Genomic DNA, 16,860 nt, shown 5'->3' on the forward strand with positions numbered 1-16,860 from the left:
GCTTTGGCCAGGATCCTACAAAGAATTATTGTTCTCAGTGGGGCTGCATGCAGCCAGTCGAGCACTTTGCCTCCTTTGGGCCACCTTGGCCTGTGCCTTCTGTCGCCACCATTCCTGCAGAGTGAGAACATTCCCTGGGGGAGCTGTGGACGGTCTGGCAGAGGCCTGCCTCAGATCCTGCCTGGTGGAGGCCTGGTGGCTATTTCAGGGGCTGGTGGCAAGGTCTCCCTTACAGCCTGACTGGGGGGGGGGAGGGCTCTGGTTCTGCTGGAACATTGTCAGCAGGCACCTCCGCAGTGGTGGGCTCTCCGTGGTATCTTTTCCTGAGGACTTGGAGTTGGAGTCAGTGGGTTGGGCAGAGAAGGTCATGAAAGGTGTAAACTGGAGCAACTCTACATAGTGAACTTCATGACAGAGTAGGGATTTGAACTTGGGTCCCATCCGTCCTAATCAGTACACCACACTCGCTCAAGTTTTGATTCCATAAAGCACAGGAATCTTGTATTTATTATTCATTTTTGTTTAATACTTGAAATTTCAGGTTGCAGTTCACTAAAGGGAAGTGACAACTGAAATGCAGGCTCTTTCAACATCAGACTTTGGCTTTAAATTCCTCACCAACTTAGAGCATATCTACGGAAATAAAAGTTCCCTGGGACCAGCAAGGTTCCACAGCCAATCCTGGACCCCTGAAAATTTGGACACCCTCCCCCCCCCATCTACAAGAAAAAGGCATCTGGAAATGGTACCATAAAAAAAAACTTGCCAGTTCACTTTTCCATGGTATGAGTTTTTATCCTCTCCATTTTCATGCTACCCATCCCAAGACTTGGATAACTTAAGACAACACCCTTGAGATGCATTAAAAATCTCTCTGGCTTTTTCACCTTAATTTGTGCATTCCAGAGAAATAAACTCGTCTAGCAAACAGTTACTGTGGTTATACATTCTTCAAAGTAAGGTACAATAACACAAAACTTTACAAACCCCAATAATAAATCTTTTTGGTTAGAATATATAAAACACAGTATGCTACGCCAGATTAGGAACGTGCTGTTCCAGATGCAGCATGAACATAAAACTGAATGACAATTCTCGTTCCAAACAATTTATGGTCTCAGATACCAGAAGCATTAAATGATCTAACACAGGAAAACTGACAATGTCTTCCTTTTCAGTATTCAGGTAGCATAAATAGGTTTTAAAAGGCTTCTTTCGGCCCAGCCACTGTGTTGGAAATCATTCTGTGGGCCAGTTAGATTGCCCGGCAACCTACCATACCAGCAAAAAGCACCTACATATCCAGAATCAGCATGCTGCAGCTGCACTCAATCGAGCCACAATACAAGCTCAAGGGGATGGAAAATGTGAGATGTTACACCACAGCTGAGTGGCTGGGACAATGAACAAAGAATAATGGGCAATCACTGTTCTTTGTGGGAGAAGGCATAGAACGGTAACCCACATTCTTCTACACAACAACATATATAATGAAAGCAAAAAAAAACATATCATGTAATATTTGAGTATCCGAAATGTACTTCATTAAGTGTAGATGCCTAGTAAAAACCTACTGGGTTAGATTCAAGCCATGGGGTTGGACCTCAAGTTGCCACTTGCAGAAGGAATTCGCACACAAGTGAATTTCCCCTACACATTGGTTTGGGTCCAACTCATTGTATTTTAAATGCAACATATTTAAGGCCAGTGCAGATGCAATACTCAAGCAGAACAATCCTAAGTATGTTTAATCGGAAGCCCTGTTGAGTTCAATGGGGTTCACGTGCTAGTAATTGGGCTTAGAATTGTAGCTCCAAACTTTCTGATCACAGTTAGACGAATGGGAGGATTACCCCTACTCCCTACTGCCCTCCCTACTGCCCTCATATGTCTGAATTCTGTCTTTCCTTCCAGTAACCTTTAAAAATATTTTAGTTTTGTTTGCATATTAGTGACGAATAATTATCAATACGCCCTCATAAACCAGGGTATGAAACCAGGATACAAAGTTACTGATGATGCACATATAATCCAACATCATAGTTAAAGCAAACCACAAAGAGAAAAAGGGACCTGTGGGGGGGGGGGGGGGAGTCCGACCCTACAGCACAATCCATTCTTCCTAACCACAAGAGCTTGAGAATGTTTTGTCTGTATCAGGCCTTCAAAAATACATTCTTCATTTTGAAACCTGCCTTGATGGCTAATACAACAGATATTATTTAATGCTTGGAAATACTGAAACCAATCAATCTTATGTATTGAATACCAGTACTACTCACTGTGGAGGCTCACTGGATTCTGTGACTTTGACAGTACTATATTAACAATCCCACTCACTATATGAACACCTGACCATCTGACTGCCAAAGGGTCTTGTGGGTTAGATCCAGACTGAATTGACAATTTTCACTGATTCTCTGTACTCATTGCAGACTCTCTTCATGTTGCTCCCAAATCCTGGCCTCTTTCTTTGCAACAGCTCTAACCCCCACCCCACAAACCACCCCCTCCCCCCAAGAGATGCCTGCAACTATATTCCATTTAAAAAACTGGGCTTGAGCACTTCCAAAATATTTCTCAAGATGGTGCTCCCCTTACCTCCTCAGGGAGCCCATTTCAAAGAGTGGGTGTGAGCTGGAAGGGACCATACAGGCCATCTAGTCCAACCCCCTGCTCAATGCAGGATCACTGCAAGTTTGCAAGGTTTGCAAGGCAAGTTTGATGCCAGGCAAGCTACATTAAGTGGGGGATCTGCCAGCAGGTGGCAATCCAAAAACCACAGTTGGTACATGGAGACATATGGTAGAAGACAGTCTTTTAGATATGTGGGTTCTAGGCCATTTAAGTGCTTTAAAGCTCATAACCAGTACCTGGAATTGGACTCAGGAAAAAACGGCTGCCAATGTAGCTGTTTTCAGATGGGTAAGATATATTCTCACCAGTTGCCCCCTGACAATAATCAGGCTGCTGCATTCTGAACCAGCTGACATTTCCATGTTGTCTTTAAGTGCAGCCCAACGTAGAGTACATTTCAGTAATAGAACTGTGAGTTTATAAACGCATGGATCAGTGTGGCCAGATCTGCTGAGTCTATATGAGGGTTGGTGAGGAACAGAGTGGCCTCAACAATACAGAAACTGACCAGCTCTGATTTAGCACACATGCAAAAGAAAAAATGGAAGAACCAAGACATGCCTCAGCCACATCACTTAAACAAAGAAGTCACATTGTCTTAGGAGAATGAGCATTCTGATTATGCAAAGTAATATAATAGCCATGTCATCATGCTTTCGAACCCTTATTCAGAAGTAAATCCCACTGAATTCCATGGGATTTTCTCCCAAAATAAAGCTTGGTTCAGAATTTGTGCTCCCCACTTGCCTGGCAAAACGTAGCTTAAAAACCTTGTTTCTAACCCATGTATCATAAGAATACCCTGGTGCAATCCCACTCTTCTGTGCCTCAATCAGCTGCTGAAAATCATTGCTACATGTGCTGGCTATTAATACTGGTTGGCTGCAAAAAAACAGGCCACTGAGATGATTAACCTTTTCAGGTATCTTTGGAGTGCTCTTAGCAACATTAAACACCAAGCACATTCCATCTTTTTCTGAAATTCTGTTTTGTGGCATTCTTGTCCCCATTACACCTTAGATTTGTCTTCCCTAGTAACAGCACTCTTTAATAAATGATTTTACAGATTTTTTAAAGAACATGATGCTGCAGCAGATGGTTAACTGGCTCTCCACATGGTAATTTCCTTCCACTTAAAATCAGGAGTGGGCAAGGTATGTTCACAAAAGCCTGTGGTCAGGCTGAGGGTGGCAGAAGGGAGTGCTTTGGGGATCTGCCAGTGAGAGACACCAAAATGTTTTCATTTCCTGCTTGCTCCGGATTCCCTTCTCTCTGGTGAGGCAGCCTCTAAAGGCACAAAGCACCGTTTTAAAATCTTGGTTTGAACGCTAACCCCAAACCTATACTTGGTCAAACGCTGGTTCGTAAACCAGCTTAAAACCACCATTTCAAACTTTTTTCCCCAGCAACTCACAAACCATAGTTTGCTTATTCAAGTGCTCCCCAATTTATGGTTTGGGAATAAGCTGCATGACTGCATGAATACATGTTTACTCACTAAGTCTCACTTGAAGTGTGGATAGAACCACAACCTTAACAAAATATCTCTATGGCATATATTTCAAGAATATTGAAAGAAAGACAAAAATAGAAAAATGATTCAGATTTTCACCCTGCCAACAAGGCAATGGAAACTTCTAATTAGCATCAAATATGTCCTCCCTGCTTATTGTTTTGACATTGCTCTAGATTTATTCTGTTGCAACATCAAATTTAGTTTTCACATGATCATATGGCAAACAGCTTTGGAATGCTGATGAAAAACTTCACTGTGTTTTCTGCTGTGTTACTTTTCTGGAAATACATCAGTGAAGTTGATTACTCTCCACTTACAGCTTTCCTTTTGTGTTCAAGAATATGTCCATTTGAGCTTCCAGAAACAATAATCTGCAGAATATCATGCCAACCTTTGGTTTTTAAGGTAACAAAAACATTGTTATGAATCCTCACACGATCCCAAAAAAAGTAATAATTAACCTAATTTTAGCACACTATAAAGGAATTCTGGCATTCTAAATTACAGAGTGAAATATAAATAACTGCAGCCAAAGGACTACTCAGTGAAAGGCATTTTAGAATATGAACACATCTGTAAATGCACACTTTGGAAATGTGCACAGAGATTTTTTTTAACCTATACTTAAAACGCACACTTACAGTTCAACCCTAAACAGTATTACACCTTTCTAAATTCTTTAAAATCAACAGGCTTAGAACTTTGCTTAGGACTGCACTCTTACTTATATAAGAAACCATGTTGCGATAAAACAGCAATTACCAGCAAGCAAAAACATCCTGCAGTTTTGAAGGCAATAACAGAACAAAAAGTGTGACTTGACCATTTGAAAACAAGCAGCAGAAGTTCAGAACAAAGGGGTAAATTTCAACATAGCTTAGAAAAAAAATATCAACATAAGAAGCAGTCCCATTGCTGGCTGTGGGGCTGGCAATTTAATACACATATTTTGTTATTGCTCCAAAACATTGTGTAAAACCGTATTTGGAAAAAGAAACAAGTCAAAATAGAATCCTCAGATTAAAAAAAAAAAGCACACACACAAATGAATAAGAAAAATCAAATAGTGCCAGTTAAAATTTGAATTCAGGGCTTCAACGGCAGCTCGCCTGCTGATTATGACATGGAGATCCGTCCAGTTAAGCACAGGGCCCATACTTAGAGGATTTCCCTTCACTGTTTTTTTTATTTTCACCTCTGTCTTTGTGTGTACATACACGGCCATGTAAGTAGCTACTGGGGAGAGGGGAAGCCTCAGTGTGCCTCCTATATCCCTGCCCAACTTCTTTCCTCAGTAGTGGTTATTCACCCTTCATAGGAGAGGGGCCAAAAATGGGGCTCAGGAAGAATACACCACCCAGTGCCCACACTCCCCAGCTTGCTTATCATGTGCAAACTACCACTGTAGTCCTTCTTATATGAAGAAAGGTATCCATCCATATTAATCAACAAAGAAGAGATGTTCCAGACGACCAAATCAGCTACTTAGGAAAGTGGTGAGCTCCCCTTCACTGGCAGTCTTTAAGCAGAGGCAGGACAAGCACTTATCAGGGATTGGTAAGCACTCCCTTTTACAGGCTGTCAATGAGTTCCAAATTTTACCTTTTATAGAAGGGAATCAGTTGCCACTCATTCTCCAAGTGATACTGACAGTAAATCAGTTACATTTTAGATCCTGCTTCTTAATGTCGCTGCTGTCAGCAGAGGAACTTGGAAGCAGAGTCACTGGCACTCTTTAAGCAGAGGCTGGACAATCACTTGTCAGGGATGCTCTAGGCTGATCCTGCATTGAGCAGGGGGTTGGCCTGTATGGCCCCTTCCAGCTCTATGATTCTATTATTCAAATTATCGCATTCCACCCTTGCCACAAAATAATGTGCCTGCCCCAATCAAGCTTATTGTCTGGATAAGGGGCTGCTAGCTAGTGGTCACTTAGTTAGATGCAGCTCTTAAACAAACTTTGAGGTGGCCCCAGGTAGCCTTACCAATTTTTTTAATTGTAAAAAAGACTGTCAGTGGTACATTCCTCTTTCAGTAGCCTGGGAGTACTGCTGGACCTGGGCCACCTGTTGGATAAACAGGTGGCAGTGGTGGCCAGGGACGCCTTTCACCAGCTGCAGCTGATAAGCCAGCTGCTGCTTTTCCAGGGTTGGAAAGCTCTTGTTGTTGTGGTGCATGCCCTGCTATGATCTATATCAGACTACAGCAATGTACTCTATGTGGGACTGCCACTGAAGACTGTCCAGAAGCTGCAATTGGTACAGAATACTGCACCCAGAATGTTGACTGGAGTGGGTCACAGGGACCTTATCACTGCAGTCTTGTTCCATTTACACTGGCTCTCAATTTGGTTCTACACCCAATTCAAGGTGCTAGTATTGACCTTTAAAGCCCTATATGGCTTGGGGCCAGCATACCTTAAGGACTTTCTCCCATATGAACCTACCTGTCCACTCTGGTCATCTTCAGAGACCTTGCTTTGGGTGCCCCTGCCATATGAGATTAGACAGGTGACGTCCTAAGAAAGGGTCTCTCGATCATGGAGCCAAAACTTTGGAACACCCTCCCCAAGGACAATTGTCTGTCTCCTTCTGTCATTGTCTTCCACCAGCGGATGAAGACTTTTGTTTTGTTTTGTTTGGCATACCCCTGATAAAACTGTTATCGGCCCTCACTCCTGGTTGTGCGTGTTTGTATGTTTATATGTTCTATTGTACTGTTAAATATTTATATATACATTTTAACTATCATTTTTAATGTTCAAATGTTTTCATGCCTGATATTCACTGCCTGACATAGCAATGGGAAAAGGCCCAGTTCCTAATAAGCCAGGTGGATCAGCTGCAAAGAAGGGATAACCAATCGAGATGTTGGGTCTAAAGATGGTGACTGCCTGTCCTGATCACCGGTTACTTAGAATATATTGCCTCTAAATGTGAAGCCATCTGCACAATATCTTTCCTGCTTTGCTTAAAAACTTTAGTTACCTTGAACATCACTAAATACTCCGCAAATTTTAGAAAGCGACTTTTTCTTTTACTTCATTTATACCCCACCTTTCTCCCTAGTGGGGACCCAAAGCAGTTTACGTCCTTCCCTCCTTCATTTAACCCTCACAACAACCCTGTGGGGTAGGTTAGATTGAAAGTGTCTGACTGGCCCAAGGTCACCCAGCAAACCTTTCATGGCAGAGTGGGGTCTCCCAGATCCTTGTCTGACACTCTAACCACTGCACCACACTGCCTGACAGAAACCACCTAACGTATAAACAACTTTTCAAATAATGATAGCGGTGATTATCAGCAATTTGTTTAATGGGAAATCTCGCACAGTTGATCATGTAAAAGACTGAAACTTACCATTCTGCAACTGGCTTGGCAATGGTTTCAAAAATTTCATCTTGTTTTGCTTCCTGATCAAAAACTTTCTGAAACCTTCAAATTATAAACAATTAGTCATCCAGAATCTTAAAACACTATTTGATTCATATTTTTTTAAAAAAATCTGTTTGTAACTAAGTCAATGTTTACATCACTAGACTTACATAACTCAACACAATGTTTTCCCTGTAGTCTTTACCACACTATGCTGTTGTGCTATTGTATCCACAAAAGACTGTAAACACTGTTGCTTTCACAAAATCTGTACAATAAAATCCTCTGATAAAAATAATACTGCTTAGAAAAAGAAAACTGAATTTTACTACTGTCATGGGAATCAGTGCTTCCAAATGGCCCCACTCAAAAACTTGTATAAGCAACCCTAGAATTAGAGAACATATCAACAATACCAGTTATTTGCACTTTCTTTCTGAAGAAAGCAGTAAGAAAAGTTATTTTAGAAGAGGACCAAACGTTTCATAAGCAACTGTGCCCTTCTTCCACTATCTAATACAAATGAATAGATAATTTTAGCACTTTAGGGTGTTTTTACACTTGCAACAGCCCCTGTTTCAAAGTGTCTCTAGATGTCAACTTCTGGTAAGAAAGCAATGCTGTATATAAAATGTGAAATGCATGCTCCCTACTGAAATGGCTACATTCTAGACAACATTTGTAATTTGGCTATTTGGAGAGATTTTATAATTTAAGAGTTTGAAGTAAAAAAGCTATGCCCAAATCTCTCTCAAGTTTCGGCTCATTTAATTTATTTTAAACAAACAAATAGTACTAATTACTTCAGTCTCATGACCAACAAACCCAAACCTTTCCTTCTGAAACCTACCTGGTCTTAGTGATGGTAGTGATGAAAAAGGCCGTTACTGTGACCATCGTTAAGTCCTGGAACAGTATCATGGGCACCAAAATCGCTAGGAAATGTAGTTTCCCAGGGCTTCTTACCCTAGAAGCCATGGGACAACTAATTCCAAAGGATACTGGTACTCAGGGTGCTGCTCCTGCAGAGCTGAATAAACAACAGCCTTTCTCTTTCTGGCCCTTACTAGCTAAATTTTGGTGAAATGGCAACGAGCCGCAGAAGGCTTGTTAGAGGGCAGTGAGGTTCAGGCTTCTCCAGACCTCTTCGCATCCCCAAGAGCTCCCATCCCAGAACTTGTTAATATCTTCAGTACATAAATTGGGGGAGGGGAGCTGGGGAGCTATACAACAGAAATCACCAAGTTCTGTCATTTAAAAACACAAAATCCCTAAAATAAACCACACAGAAAGAAACCCTGTAGAATATTAACTTACTTAAACTTGTAGCTTTCTCGTTTATTATTGACAAATCCATCTGCCAAATCACGGGGCACAATAATCTCCAAACTGAACGCTGATGTCTCATCTTCACCAGCTGAATATATCTGTAAAATGTACAGGTGGTCTCTGTAAATTACCTTTACAGTGATGAAATTATATCAATGTAATTTCGTTTCTCACACACAACATAAACTATCCATACGTACAAAACTGTTAGAGTGTTAAGGACTAACATCCTACAGCATGATTTTGTTCATGGGCTATACCTTTCAATAAGGAAAACTTTAATGCTAGTCAAGGGTGAAATCTGGATTATTTCATAAAGCATACACAGACACAGGAGACAAAGCTACACAGAATCTTTGGTGAACTCAACATGGCCACAGAAATCTCCGCAGACATCAGCTGAAAGTATGGACCACTCTTACAATGTCATCCTAGGAACACTTTCCTGCAAGGTTTATTCCAACGTGCAGTAGGACACATTTTGTGCAGTAGGAAAATAAAAGGTGCAATAGGAAATCCTTTTTTGTGTAGTTGGCAATATGGGCTTTAAAAGGGTACAAAGTTATTTTTTAAGACAGATGGATGAGAAAAAAAGATAAAGAAACAGAAAATTAAGGTGATTACTGTTACCTCAGTCTTCATAACTATATATTAATAGCATATTATTGGGACCAACTACTTGAGACTAGGAGGTGGTGCAGAGTAGTAAACTGCAGTACTGCAGTCCAAGCTCTGCTCACGACCTGAGTTTGATCCTGACGGAAGTTGGTTTCAGGTAGCCGGCTCAAGCCTTCCAGCCTTCCATCCTTCCGAGGTCGGTAAAATGAGTACCCAGCTTGCTGGGGGTAAAGGGAAGATGACCGGGGAAGGCACTGACAAACCACCCTGTACACAAAGTCTGCCTAGTAAAGGTCGGGATGTGACGTCACCCCATGGGTCAGGAATGACCTGGTGCTTGCACAGGGACCTTTACCTTTTTACTTGAGACTAATCAAAAGTATTAATTAACTCATACTGAACTTTGAAAATAAAACATTTTATAAATGCAACAGTTACATAGCAACACAAATGCAGAAAAGAAAACTCCCCCCATTGTACCATGTGTCATGTCAAAAACTCCTTTGTCTCAAGATGGTTGGATCATCACCATCTGGGATGAGATGAGATAAGCAATGTTGCCTGCCAGCCTCTAAAAAAATTCCTTTAAACCACATCTGCTCTCTTGCTTTACTGGGTCTTTCATTCTGTGCTCTCATTTATTCATTTATAGAAGTACTGATGCCCTTCGATCCCATTCAGTCAGTGGCGACATATTGTGATAGATGTAGATGTTTATTTTCTGACTCAACTGAGACTATGTTTCTGTTTACAGACTTCAGTGTGACTGATGAGACGTTCAACATCAGAACTATGAGGTTTAGCGAATACATGCCACGAGAATGGTCACATTTCTGTATTTGGATAATGCAAAAAAAATGGAACGAATTTAGGAAGTGCTCACAGGATTACAGATTTTGTGCTAGAACTGGCTTCTTGGGCAATAGTTGATGGGTCATTTCAGAAAGCTCTCAAACACAGTGTGAGCAGTGTGTTGCAGCAGCAGCCTTCCTGGCTGATTGCAAGGAAGTGTGGATGTCTCATGGTATAAAAACAGAGCAATAGACTGGGGCTTTCAAAAAAAAAAAGATCAGCTGTTAACTTCTTGAAGACAATTGTATGCCTTTGAAATGATGCACAGTAGGTAAAATCCAGCAGCAAAGCTTTTGCTATGAATCATGGCATAACTGAAAAGAGATTTGTTTGCTAAGTTTCCACCTGTCATGTTACAGATGTCATGACAGAATAAAATTTTGCAACCCAAGAAAAACACAAATTGCTATTCCTTTAGTAAAACCTTTCGCATCCCCTACACTGCGACTGTAGAGAACAGTGCCACAGATACAGACCATGTCCCTTACTCTTTCTTTAAAATCTGATTTAAATTTTACAGTACAATTCCTACCATGGAGATTCCACTTCACCTGTTTTACGATCCAATGTCGTGGTGACAGAACGATACGATGACACTAGGATTGCCAGCTCTGGGTTGGGAAATAACTGGAGATTTTTGGGGTGGAGCCTGAGGAGGGTGGGGTTTGGGGAGGGGAGGGACTTCAATGCCATAGAGTCCAATGGCCAAAGCGGCCATTTTCTCCAGGTGAACTGATCTCTGTTGGCTGGAGATCAGTTGTAATAGCAGGAGATCTCCAGTTAGTACCTGGAGGTTTTTTGGATTGGAAAGGGAACAGTACTCGACTCTATATGCAAAAACATCAAAAGTGTGTTACATTACAGTGAAGACAATTTCTTCCAATGAATCATGACTCCACTTGATCTCTTGAAAAATAAGCATCAAGATACACATCAAGATCAAGTTCTAACGGACTTTAAGCAAGATTTTACAACTTCTAGAAGTCATTTGGACTCAATTGAAGAATGTTATGTTTCATGTTTATTTGTGTTTAGGTTGTTTATAAGTTTCTGTTTGCACTTCACTATTGTCTTCACTGTAATGGAATACACTTTTGATGTTTTTGCATATAGAGTCGAGTACTGTTTCCTTTCCAATTCACTACTGTGCAGTGCAGGTGAACTTTTGTATTAGACTAGAGTACCTGGAGGTTGGCAACCCCAGATGACACAAAAGTTCATCGCCCAGTGAAAGCTCTTACTTTTAGAACGGGGGTGGTGGTGGGGCGACTACCCAGAAACGAACTCTTCAAGATGACCTTATTAATAATCACGTAGATGGCATGGTCAGGAGCCCCGTGGCGCAGAGTGTTAAGCTGCAGTACTGCAGTCAAAAACTCTGCTCACGACCTGAGTTCGATCCCGACGGAAGTCGGTTTCAGGTAGCCGGCTCAAGGTTGACTCAGCCTTCCATCCTTCCGAGGTCGGTCAAATGAGGACCCAGCTTGCTGGGGGTAAAGGGAAAGATGACTGGGGGAGGCACAGGCAAACCACCCCGTAAACAAAGTCTGCCTTGGAAACTTCAGGATCTGACGTCACCCCATGGGTCAGGAATGACCCGGTGCTTACACAGGGGACCTTGACCTTAGATGGCATGGTTGCTTGCGTCTGCCTTTCCAAATGCAGCTTAAAGGTAAAGGTCCCCTCTGTGCAAGCACTGGGTCATTCCTGACCCATGGGGTTCACTAGGCAGACTTTGTTCACGGGATGGTTTGCCAGTGCCTTCCCCAGTCATTTCCCCTTGACCCCCAGCAAGCTCATTTCACCGACCTCGGAAGGCTGGAAGGCTGAGTCAACCTTGAGCCGGCTACCTGAAACCGACTTCCGTCGGGATCGAACTCAACTTTTGACTGCAGTACTGCAGCTGACCGCTCTGCGCCACGGGGCTCCTAGGCCAACGCAGCTTCCCCGCCTCCTTTCCAAGCAGCCACGGTTGCACCTCTTCATGGGCGAGAGTCATATTTCCCACACCGCACGGTCCGCCTGACCAGCCTATAAAGCGGCCTCCCTGAATCACCTCCTCGCCCAGGGACAGGCCAAGACTCACGACTGCCTCAAGCTCCCTGCTACCGCCATCCCTTTCCCCTCCACCGCTCCCACAGAGACCTCCACATCCGGGCCTTCGACGTTCCGCCTCCCACCCCATCTACACGCTCCTTGCCCTGGCAGGGTTGTTTCCCGCACCTACCCCCGCCGGCTGCCTCCTGCCCAGAGGTTTCACCCGGGCGTAGATCTGGATCGTTTGTTTCACCATCTCGGGGAATTTAAGCCTTCGGCCGGCAGGAGAGCGGCGATGGGGGCGGCTAGGCCTTTCCTAGCAACAGTAACCAAGGGACGCTACCCAGCATGCCTTGCGCCACGGCCTCGGGGGGGGGAGCGCGTAGTGAGCTGCGCATGCGGGTGGTAGGGGAGGTGTGTGTAGTGGAGCACGAAGCAATGTTTTGTCCGTATTTCATATATTTTTTTAAGTGGTGGTGGAGGTTCCATTGACCAATTAGAGACTAGATTTGTCCTTATTTTTTTGTCTTTCATCGCTGATAGAAATCGGTGGAGAATTGCTTTTTTCCCCCTTTCTTTTTTCCTTGCAGATATTTCACAGTGGGTAGTCGTGTTAGTCTGTCTGCAGGAGTAGAAAAGGGCAAGAGTCCAGTAGCACCTTAAAGACTAACAAAAATATTTGCTGGCAGGGTATGCGCGTTCGTGAGCCACAGCTCACTTCTTCAGATCTGCAGAAGTAGAAAAGGGCAAGAGTCCAGTAGCACCTTCAAGACTAACAAAAATATTTGCTGGCAGGGTATGAGCGTTCGTGAGCCACAGCTCACTTCTTCAGATCTGCAGTAGTAGAAAAGGGCAAGAGTCCAGTAGCACCTTCAAGACTAACAAAAATATTTTCTGGTAGGGTATGAGCTTTCGGGAGCCACAGCTCACTTCTTCAGATACTTCTGAAGAAGTGAGCTGTGGTTCGCGAAAGCTCATACCCTGCCAGAAAATATTTTTGTTAGTCTTGAAGGTGCTACTAGACTCTTGCCCTTTTTTCCTTGCAGCAGACTTGGGATTCCTTCCTTCTAGCACCCTCTCCTGCCTCCCAGAAAGGGCTTAACCTAAGCAAAATATTCCTGCTGTTCCCTTTTGGAAACGGAGTTGCAGTCTTAGTGGGTGAGGAAGCAATGTGGGTGAAATAGGTTGGTTTTCAGTAAGACGTTTATGATTCAGGATTGTTGGTGTTTTTAATTTGAACTATTGTTCCCAGGCCAGGCGAACCTAATTGTTTTTCCCCAAGCCACTGACATGACAGGGGGAGGGGGGGAGTGGATCACAAAGAGCAAAACTATGTTACAACATATGGCAGGCAGAAAAGTTACGTTCAGATAGACTACAAGGATCCACTTAAGCTCTCTGATCGTGTTTAGCATTCTTGCCAACAATCTGACAAAGCAGCTGCTTGTATATAATACTTAGACTTTTTAGTATGTATTAATTAGTACATAATACTTGTATATAATACTTAGACCTCCCATGGGGAGGTGTGATTCTAGAATCAATAACTAGAATCAATAACTGCAAGCATGTAGTTCATAAAGATTAAAACAATCTCCTTTAAACTCAAGTGGATGTGTTTATTGCTGTCTTTGAAAAATTAGTATACAATCCACATCGCTCTGCTTTATATTAACTGACCTCATCAAAATTATTAACTTTTTCGTAAAATAATTGTTTCTGTTTTACTAGAGCTAAGACAGTATGGTGTAGTGGTTAAGAGCAGCAGACTCTAATCTGGAGGAGAACTGGGTTCGATTCCCCACTCCCCCACCCTGCTGGGTGACCTTGAGCCAGTCACAGTTCTCTCAGAACTCTCTCAACCCAAACAGGCAGGCAATGGCAAACCACCTCTGAATGTGTCTTGTCTTGAAAATCCTACAGCGTCACCAAAAGTAAGTTGTGACTTGATGGCACACACACAAAAATTATTATTTTTAGAGAGCCACCGTAGGGTAGTGGTTAAGAGTGGCGGACTCTAATCTGGAGGACACATGAACACATAAAGCTGCCTTATACTGAATCAGACCCTTGGTCCATCAAAGTCAGTATTGTCTACCAGCTGCGGCTCTCCAGGGTCTCAGGCAGGGGTCTTTCACATCACCTACCTGCCTAGTCCGTTTAACTGGAGATGCCGGTGATTGAACCTGGGACCTTCTGCATGCCAAGCAGATGCTTTACCACTAAGCCACAACCCCTCACCCAAACAGCAGAAAAGAGCAAGAGTCCAATACCACCTTAAAGACTAACAAAATTTCTGGCAGGATGTGAGCTTTCGTGAGCCACAGCTCACTTCTTCAGGTCGAAACAGGTTTGATTCCCAATCCCCACTCTTCCATATAAAGCCTGCTAGGTGACATTGGGCCAGTCACAGTTCTCTTAGAACTCTATGAAGCCATGCAGAGGCAGGCAATGGCAACCCACTTTTGAATGTCTCTTGCCTTGAAAACCCTACGAGGTCGCCATAAATCAGCTGTGACATGACGGCACTTTACACACACATGTACTAGGTCCTCTAAATTTGCCTTAGGCAAAACAAAGGCATCTCAAGTCTAGCAGTGCCATCCTAATTAGCATTTTAGCCTTCTAAGTCCATTAAAGTCAGTAGGCTTAAAATGGTATAACTCTGCTAGAATTGTATTGTAAATGTTGGGAAGTCATTCCTAACCAATAACAGAGAAAGTTAAAAATGGTCTTGTGACATTGTAAAGTGGCCAAAGTGTTTTTATTGTAAAAATTCCTTTGCAATTTGTAGTTGTCAATGCCAGGCATGTACAAAAAACCTTAGTAACTTTGCTTTTAATTGGATCTATTTATAGACAAAATCGAGGCTTTGCAGATATTTAAAAAGAAAACTTTCACATACACCCTTCCCCAATGATTTTACCTTTTTTATGTTATGTTGGCTATCTGGAATCTTGTTCTTTCCTTTCCCTTTCAATAGGAACACACACCTCTTAAAGAATGACTCCTTTCTCTCTCATTGGTTGCTCTGAGCCTATTCTAGTACATAAACTTGAATTTAAAATTAACCAAATCATGCATTATTGTTGTTTATTTACTTTATTTATAGCTTGCCTGATAGCTCCCCTGTAGGAAAAACAAAAACAAAATCCACATGGTACATTTTATTAGTTATTATATGGTTTTTGTTTTATTTATTTAATACACTTTTTCCTGCCCTTCCTCCAAGGAGCTCACAGTGGTTTACATCGTCCTCCCCTCCTCCATTTTATCCTCACAACAACCCTGCAAGGTAGGTTAGGCTGAGAGAGAGTGACTGATCCAAGGTTATGCAGCAAGCTTCATGACACCCTGGGGACTGGAACCAGGGCTTCCGGATCCTAATCTGACACTAATCACTACAACATGCTAGCTCATATGGGAGCTTGGGATTTTGCTTTGGGCCCAGTGTGGCTACCTGCAGCCTCAGTCTCCCTACATGACACAAACTATTGTCACAACTAGGATTGCCAGCTTTACTTACCAGTCCATCTCCTGTGCCTTTGGCAACAATTAGGAGTGCAAACATAAGCAGATGAAAATGCTTATTAACTCCTTGCCATGCAAGGAGTACAGGAGAAGGCCAGGCTGTTTTGGTGAGCTGGCAACTCTGGTTATAGTAGGAAAGGTTCTGGGCTGGCTCTCATTTATCATTCCATTTGTTGCTTCCAGAGAATAAAATATAGAAAATGTGTTCTACTGTTTTCAGATAAAATAATTTATTTCTCTTTAGCCTCTACAGCATCCATAATGCAATAAGCATGACCTTTTTCTGAAGTAAAAAGTCCTGCATTCTTAAACCTTTCTTCTTAATATAAATGCTGCAATATCGTGATTGTTCTTAGTTGCCTTTTTATGTATTTTCTCCACCTCAGTGATACCCTTGTTGAGATAAGGGACTAGAACAGCACATGGTATTCCCAATGTGGTCACACTGTAGGTTTATATGACTTTGTATAATACTCCTGGTAACATCCATAAGTCTCCACATGTCATATATTACACCATAATTATTTCTCAAAGGCTATAAAACTACTTAATGGAGACTGACTTGAAGGCTTACAGTCTTTGTGTCCAATTCCCATTCCTACCCAACTTGCCTTTTCCTGGGCTTCTTGCCATGTTCCTTTTCCTCCATCCTGTTGATGTTATTTAGAGTCAAACCTCTGAACCTTCTGCAGTTCATAAAGGAATCAAATAAACGGTTGTGTTCATTTGTTGTTAATGGGCAGTCAACACAAGCATGATCTAGCGAGAGGCAAAGCAATAAACACATTTAAGAAAGTAAAAAAAAATTCCCAAGAAAATAATTCAGAGGCTTGTCAAACAATTCTTCCTACGGAAAAGAATGGCAATTTCCCAAGGATGCATTTTATATTCTGGCATGGTAGCCTTCTTATATAACAGGGTTTTTTAAAAAATTAGTAACTTGCATCTACTGCTGTGAAAAAGCTA

At 42.3% G+C, this 16,860-nt stretch overlaps 1 protein-coding gene across 1 annotated transcript in view; it reads right to left on the bottom strand.

Annotated features, from left to right (window-relative positions):
* KIF6 (kinesin family member 6) overlaps positions 1-12,627 on the bottom strand; it is a 177,621-nt gene extending 164,994 nt beyond the window's left edge. Inside the window, exons 1-3 of the mRNA XM_056852795.1 lie at positions 12,554-12,627; positions 8,845-8,954; positions 7,513-7,587 (exon numbers count right to left, since the gene is read on the bottom strand). Coding sequence (XP_056708773.1) covers positions 7,513-7,587; positions 8,845-8,954; positions 12,554-12,619 — 251 coding nt within the window. The 5' untranslated portion in view covers positions 12,620-12,627. The remainder of the gene's footprint in view (positions 1-7,512; positions 7,588-8,844; positions 8,955-12,553) is intronic.
* Positions 12,628-16,860: the final 4,233 nt, after the last annotated feature.

The sequence above is a fragment of the Euleptes europaea genome, chromosome 7, assembly GCF_029931775.1.
Source record: "Euleptes europaea isolate rEulEur1 chromosome 7, rEulEur1.hap1, whole genome shotgun sequence".
Lineage (NCBI taxonomy): Eukaryota > Metazoa > Chordata > Lepidosauria > Squamata > Sphaerodactylidae > Euleptes > Euleptes europaea.